Below are 7,862 nucleotides of genomic sequence, written 5' to 3' on the forward strand. Positions count from 1 at the left end.
TAAGTTATCAGTAAGTGAGAATTGTAATGAATGACTAATATCTTGATGACTTGGGAATTATGATTATTTGATTACGAAGTGTCTATGAAATATTTAAACTACAATTTGTATGAAATATCCTCTTCATATAATTCAGTATTCAGATATTAAAAGTCACTGGCCGGTGTATTAAATCCATTTAAGAAAGTGATAAGTCAAAAGAATAAATAATTGATTGATTAACACATATTATCACCTTATACATTGATATTTTACAAAATAAAATTACATTGTAATAGAACATTATTAATTTTGGAGTTCAAATTGAGGCTTTTAGTGGAATAGAACTGGATAAGATTAAAGTCCCAAGCTTGCTCTGAGCAAGTGGGAGATTATTATATTTATACTCTTGAAGCAAGTTAATCCGTTTATCAAGATTCTCAATTAATAATGGGTCATAGGATTTCCAAACTAGCTCATTAAGTGACAGAATCTATTTAACCGGTTATTAAGATATAAGAAGAAATACATTAATTGAGTCTAGTTGTTATTAAAACCTAAGAGGTTATGGTTAACAGTCTATAAAACTATCTTTTAGCCTCCAATCATATAAGGTTTTAGTATTATTTTTTAAAGATTTAGAATTTCAGTAGGAAAATCAAAGAAAAAAACTATGAGGTTTCAATATCTTTTTCAAATTAACTTTTTTGTTTCGTTTATAACTAGATGCGTCCACATGCAGATCTATTATGTAAGAATAGTTTAGAAGGTTATATGGATTCAAGAATATTTTTTTTACACTACTACAAGTTAGTAATGAATGATAAAGACACAACTATTATGTACTTTATTCAACAATGCAATCTTAGCTTTTCCTATATAATTCCTACAATTAACTAAGCGTAAGTTTCAACAACCCATACCCTATTATTGGGTTATTTGTTGTGTGTTTCTTTTTTCTTTTTTCCTTTTTTTTTTTTTGTTGGTTTATGTTTGTAGAGTTGATAGAGTCATGGTTTTTTAAGGTTCATAATGATGGTGGAATGGTTGGTGGATTAGAAAAAAAAAAAAAAAAAAAAAAAAAAAAGAAGAAGAAGGGATTTGAGTAAGCTAGGAAGATGAAGAAATTCGAGTAAGAATAGCAGGGTCAACATTGGAGGAGTTGAAGCAAAAGATTGTAATTTTCATTCATAGATGTGAAAATAAAATTGATAAAAATAAATAAATTAATAAAAATAAATAAAATATAAAATTAAACTGTCTAACAACACTTTTAAAAATAAACAGTCTAGTTGATGGTCTCTATTTTTTATTTTTACTTTTATTATCATATTAGCTAAAGAGAATTTTGCACAACATAGTTAGAAATGGTTTTTTAAAATTTTTTTTTTAAGTTTCCTTTTTATCTGCTATGCTAAAAGTTTTTATATGAGCAAAATCAGTACATATTTCCATTGAAAATGCTCTAGTCGATAACGTCTCTGTTTTTTTTTTTTTTTTTTTGGGTCAAATCAGGTAGATTGAGTTTTGCAAACCAGTGTTGGTGATATTTTTCTAGAAAGTCTTTTTTCCTTTTTTTGTTTAATATGACAAGGTATTTTAAATGGACGAAACGAACTGAGACTTCAATTGCTGTTAAACCGATTATTAATGTTTCAATTTTATTTTATTTTTAGAATAAGAATATCCAACTTAATTTTTTTTTATAAATATCCAACTTTATCTTATTATTATTATTATTATTATTATTATTACGACACTGGGTCAAGATTATTCGATCAATAACACAACCAACCATATAAAATAAAAAATAAAAAAAAATAAAAAAAAAGCCAAAACTGCATCCTCTCTCTCTCTCACGCACACACACACACGCACGCACGCACGCAATCAAGGGAAAATAATAATAATAACAACAACAATAATAATAATAATAAAGATCGGAGTTACCGGATTCTGATAGACTGCCTTCTGATGATCCCGCTTTGATGTTCGGATTTTTATGCTTCCTATCGGTATACCTTCCGTTTTATTCTTCTCGTGCTGTGATACCATTTCTTTTTACTTGTAATTTTTTATTTTTCTTGTTTTTGTTGTTCTTGATCGCCTTTTTATTTTGGGTATTTGGATTCGCGTGCTTTGGTATATGTGTCTTAGTGCTCAGTTAGTTTCTTTTAGGTTGGGGTTGGGTAGAATTCATTTGGAGGTTTTTTCTTGTTTTTTGAGATTTTGTGGGTTGTATGGTCTAATTGTAGTTGGATCTCTGTATTACTTTCAGATGGTCAAAGATTTTTTTTTATTTCCTGTCTCTCCCGATAAGTGTGTGAGAATAAATTGTGGTTTTTCAACTGGATTTCTGTTCCGGGCGAAAAATGAGAAGTTAATACAGTAAAATTATATATAATATATATATTTAAACAAATACATTATTTTTTATGAATATGGTGCTTTAGTTGGCGGATTTATGTTCATTTTTATATGATAAGTTATATTTGCAGAATATAAACCTTTCATTATATGGCAGAAGGGAGCCAACTGATGATTATTTGTTGTTTCTCACAGTTTATGCCAATCATCATATTCAAGGGGCCAAAGTTTCAAGAGTTCAGGATCTTCATATGAACCATTGCCAATGGCAGAGACTCGAAATGTTAATGTGAAATCTTCAAATGGAAAGGTGTCCGGGGCCAGAAATCCTTATGCCATCAATCTGGATAATTTCAGTAGGCGGTTGAAGATTTTATATTCACATTGGAATGACTACAAACGTGAACTATGGGGTGCTTCGGACGCAATTACAATAGCAACTCCTCCGACCTCTGAAGATCTTCGCTACCTGAAATCGTCAGCTCTCAATATCTGGTTGGTTGGTTATGAGTTCCCTGAAACAATCATGGTTTTCATGAAGAAGCAGATCCATGTTCTATGTAGCCAGAAGAAGGCCTCTCTGCTTGATGTTGTGAAAAAGTCAGCCAAAGATGCTGTGGGTGTTGACGTCGTGTTGCACGTAAAGCCCAAAAGTGATGATGGAACTGGACTTATGGATAGTATTTTCCGTGCTGTCAATGCTCAGGCCAAGTCCAATGGTCGTGATACTCCTGTTGTTGGACACATTGCGAGAGAGGCTCCTGAAGGGAAGCTTTTGGAGATGTGGGCTGAAAAATTGAAGAATTCAAATTTCGAGCTAACTGATGTAACTAATGGGTTCTCAGACTTGTTTGCTGTCAAAGACAATAATGAGCTTACCAATGTGAAAAGAGCTGCATTTTTAACTTCGTCGGTCTTGAGGAGCTTTGTGGTCCCTAAGCTTGAAAAGGTCATTGATGAGGAAAAAAAGGTTTCCCATTCTTCATTGATGGATGACACAGAAAAAACCATACTAGAACCTGCAAAAATAAAGGTGAAGTTGAAGGCAGAGAACGTTGATATTTGTTACCCTCCAATTTTCCAAAGTGGGGGAGATTTTGATCTGAAACCAAGTGCTTCAAGCAATGACGAGAACCTTTGCTATGACTCTACTAGTGTGATTATATGTGCTGTTGGATCTCGGTACAACAGCTATTGCTCAAATGTCGCTCGAACCTTTCTAATTGATGCCAATGCTATACAGAGCAAGGCTTATGAGGTTCTCCTCAAAGCTCAAGAAGCAGCAATTAGTAAATTAAAATCTGGAAACAAGGTAAGTGTTGCGTACCAAGCAGCACTTTCAGTAGTTGAGAAGGATGCTCCTGAATTGGTTACGAACTTGACCAAAACTGCAGGAACTGGAATTGGGCTTGAGTTTCGTGAGTCTGGGCTTAACCTTAATGCCAAGAATGATCGAACTTTGAAAACAGGCATGGTTTTCAATGTGTCTCTTGGCTTTCAGAATTTGCAGGCGGCCACCAAGAACCCAAAGACCCAAAAATTTTCACTTTTGCTAGCAGATACTGTTATTGTTCAGAAAGATGTCCCTGAAGTGTTGACACATTTGAGTTCTAAAGCTGTCAAGGATGTGGCATACTCCTTTAATGAGGATGATGACGAGGAAGAAGAGAGACAAAAAGTAAAATCAGAGACTAAAGGTGTTGGGACTACCTTGTCCAAGGCAACACTTAGGTCTGACAACCAGGAGATGTCTAAGGAAGAGCTACGCAGGCAGCACCAGGCAGAACTTGCTCGTCAGAAGAATGAAGAAACTGCAAGGAGGCTTGCTGGTGGGGGTTCGGCTTCAGCGGATAATCGTGGCAATGGGAAGACAATTGGTGACCTAATTGCGTATAAGAATGTCAATGATCTGCCTTCTCCAAAAGATTTGATGATTCAGATTGACCAAAAGAATGAAGCCATCCTCTTTCCGATATATGGAACCATGGTTCCTTTTCATGTGGCCACGGTGAAGAGTGTGTCCAGCCAGCAGGACAGCAATCGAAACTGCTACATCCGTATTATCTTCAATGTACCTGGCACACCATTTAATCCTCATGATGCAAACTCTCTCAAGTTTCAAGGGTCAATTTATTTGAAGGAAGTCTCATTTCGCTCTAAGGACTCCAGGCATATAAGTGAAGCTGTCCAGCTGATTAAAACCCTTCGCCGACAGGTTGCCTCTAGGGAGTCTGAAAGAGCTGAGAGAGCCACTTTAGTTACTCAAGAGAAGCTTCAACTTGCAGGAGCAAAGTTTAAGCCAATACGTCTGTCTGATCTATGGATTCGCCCCCCCTTTGGTGGTCGTGGAAGAAAGCTTACTGGATCTATTGAAGCCCATGCAAATGGGTTTCGCTATTCTACTTCAAGGCCTGATGAACGTGTGGATGTTATGTTTTCCAATGTCAAGCATGCCTTCTTCCAGCCAGCAGAAAAGGAAATGATCACTCTGCTGCACTTTCATTTGCACAATCACATTATGGTAGGAAACAAAAAGACCAAGGATGTGCAATTTTATGTTGAGGTGATGGATGTCGTCCAGACACTAGGAGGTGGAAAGAGATCTGCCTATGATCCAGATGAGATTGAGGAAGAACAACGTGAACGGGACCGAAAGAACAAAATTAATATGGATTTCCAAAACTTTGTGAATCGAGTGAATGATTTATGGGGGCAACCTCAATTCAAAGTACTTGACCTTGAGTTTGATCAGCCTCTCAGAGAGCTTGGCTTCCATGGAGTACCCCACAAGGCTTCGGCTTTCATTGTGCCCACCTCAAGCTGCCTGGTTGAACTGATAGAGACACCGTTTGTGGTAATTACTCTAAGTGAGATTGAGATAGTCAACCTTGAGAGAGTTGGCCTTGGGCAGAAGAACTTTGATATGACTATAGTATTTAAGGACTTCAAGCGGGATGTATTTAGAATTGATTCCATCCCCTCAACATCCTTAGATGGAATCAAAGAGTGGCTAGACACAACTGACCTCAAGTATTATGAAAGCAGGTTGAATCTGAATTGGCGGCCTATACTGAAGACTATTACCGATGATCCCGAGAAGTTCATAGAGGATGGTGGATGGGAATTTTTGAACATGGAGGTTAGTGATTCAGATTCTGATAACTCAGAAGAGTCAGACAAAGGGTATGTGCCTTCAGATGTTCAGTCCGACTCAGGTTCAGATGACGAGGATGATGACAGCGAGTCATTAGTGGAATCTGAGGATGATGATGAAGAGGACTCTGAAGAAGACTCAGAGGAAGATGAAGGAAAGACATGGGAAGAGTTGGAGAGGGAAGCAAGCTATGCAGATAGGGAAAAAGGGGCTGATTCTGATAGTGAAGAGGAAAGGGCAAGGAGGAAGATGAAGACTTATGGAAAGTCGCGAGCACCGGACAAGAGGAACCTTGGAGGCAGCCTTCCTAAGAGGCCCAAATTAAGGAGATAGGTGTCTGCTTTTCTTGCTCTTACCGTTTGTTATACTTATGCAGTGGCTTCGGCATTATCTGTAGATGTAACTTGTGTAACTTTCTTATTAGAGTTGTTCCATCTTCTAGATGTTAAGAAAGCGTTATGAAGTGCTCCACCACAAATAATATTTAAAAAAGAAGGAAAGAAAAAGGGATGCAATGAAGGGTGATAGTTGTACTTTCTTTTCACGTGTATCAAATGTTTTTTTTGAATTTATTAACTTTCTGCTTGTAATATAGTCGGGAGTAAAACTTATTGAGAAATTTTACATATAATCTATGCTATTCTTGTTTGTGTTAGTTTTTTGCCTCTTGGTTGCTTTTTCGTTCCTTTTATAAGCTTGGCCTTTGATTATCTAATACCTATAATTGGAATGAGAGAGGTCAGGTTCCGATACCTTGGCTGCAGTAATTTGGGGTTTTTACTACTAGTCCAGATCCTTTGGAATGTACTGGTGTTGTCAATATTAGCTGGCTACTTTTATAAGTTTTAAACTCTAGTAGCTAATGTTTTACTGGGGAACTATTTCCTGATAACTGATAAAGAAAAGTTAACCTCACAGTCTTGAGAGCTTGGTGTTATCTCACAGTGTCTTTGTTCTGGTGAGTTATCTGATCTTGGTAGGAGATGAATCACCCGAATGAATGAGAATTATCATGTTTTATCATCTGTCCAATAGGTTAAAACACTTGCTATTCTTGTTTGTTTTCGTTTTTTGCCTTTTGGTTGCTTTTGCCTTTCTTTTATAAGCTTGGCCTTTGATAATCTAATACCTATAATTGGAATGAGAAAGTGCAGGTTCAGATACCTTGGCTGCAGTATTTTGGGGTTTTTATTACTAGTCCAGATCCTTTGGAATGTACTGGTGTTGTTTATATTAGCTGGCTACATTTTATAATATTAGACTCTAGTAACTATTGTTTTACTGGGAAACTATTTCCATATCACTGATAAAGAAAAGTTACCCTCACAGTTTGAGAGTTTGGTGTTATCCAGAGTGTCGCAAATTATCTCATCCTGGTAGGAGATGAATCACCATAATGAATGAGAATTATCATTTTTTATAATCTGTCCAATAGGTTAAAGTACTCAATTAGTCATGAACCATTATAACTAGAACATGTAGAAAAAGAGCTTCCTGTTCTTAAATAGGAATTATGGGATACTCTTGAATGCTTTGGATGCAGGTTATGTGAAAGCCAGGGACAGCACACTTCTTCGTTCTGTACTGTGCTAATTTAGCAAAATGTTCAAAGGTAAACATGCTAGAATTAAGCAAAATTATAAATTTATATAGTTTCAACTTTCAATATACTGGAGAAATAACGATGTCAAATGAATTGAGATAAACTTTCTCAAATTTATTTGAAGTAGTCTCTATTTGTTTACCAATTATATGCTCCTTATATTTTTAAAAACTTTTTAATAATAGAAATATTTATGCAATTTTTTAAATTATATAATTACAAGATTATACTTCACATTTCAGATGATTAAAATGCATTGTCTGCAAGTTCTGAGCTTGCTGAGAGAGAAACCTTGGTTACTTTGCAGATACTTCAGCTGGTTGATGACAGATTTAAGCCAATCAAGCAAACCGACCTTTGATTCATCCTACTTTTTGTGGTTGTGGAAGAAAGATACTTGAAATGCTTCGAGCTCATGTGAACAGGTTTCAGTTTTCTACCACCAGGCAAGATGAGCATATGGAAATGATGTTTGGAACATCAAGCATGCATTTTGCCAGCCTGCCGAAAAGGAGATGATCATGCTTCTACATTTTTATCTTCATAACCACATAATGATGAGGAAAAAGAAAACCAAGGATGTGCAGTTTTATGTTGAGGTGATGGATGTAGTTCAAACCTTGGGAGGTGCAACGAGATTTGTATCCGGATGAGATTGAAGAAATGCAGCAGGCGCGGGACAGGAAAAATAAAATCAACATGGAGTTTTGTAAATTGGGTGGATGATCTTTGGGGTTCAATGGACACTTTTTAGTTTGA

At 36.0% G+C, this 7,862-nt stretch overlaps 1 protein-coding gene across 1 annotated transcript; it reads left to right on the forward strand.

Annotated features, from left to right (window-relative positions):
• Nucleotides 1-1,770: 1,770 nt before the first annotated feature.
• On the forward strand, nucleotides 1,771-6,155 carry LOC107422005 (FACT complex subunit SPT16). The gene is made up of 2 exons (XM_016031387.4): nucleotides 1,771-1,994; nucleotides 2,542-6,155. The coding sequence occupies exon 2, from the start codon at nucleotides 2,612-2,614 to the stop codon at nucleotides 5,831-5,833; it is 3,222 nt and encodes a 1,073-aa protein (XP_015886873.3). The 5' UTR covers nucleotides 1,771-1,994; nucleotides 2,542-2,611; the 3' UTR covers nucleotides 5,834-6,155.
• Nucleotides 6,156-7,862: the final 1,707 nt, after the last annotated feature.

This window comes from Ziziphus jujuba, chromosome 3 (assembly GCF_031755915.1).
Source record: "Ziziphus jujuba cultivar Dongzao chromosome 3, ASM3175591v1".
Lineage (NCBI taxonomy): Eukaryota > Viridiplantae > Streptophyta > Magnoliopsida > Rosales > Rhamnaceae > Ziziphus > Ziziphus jujuba.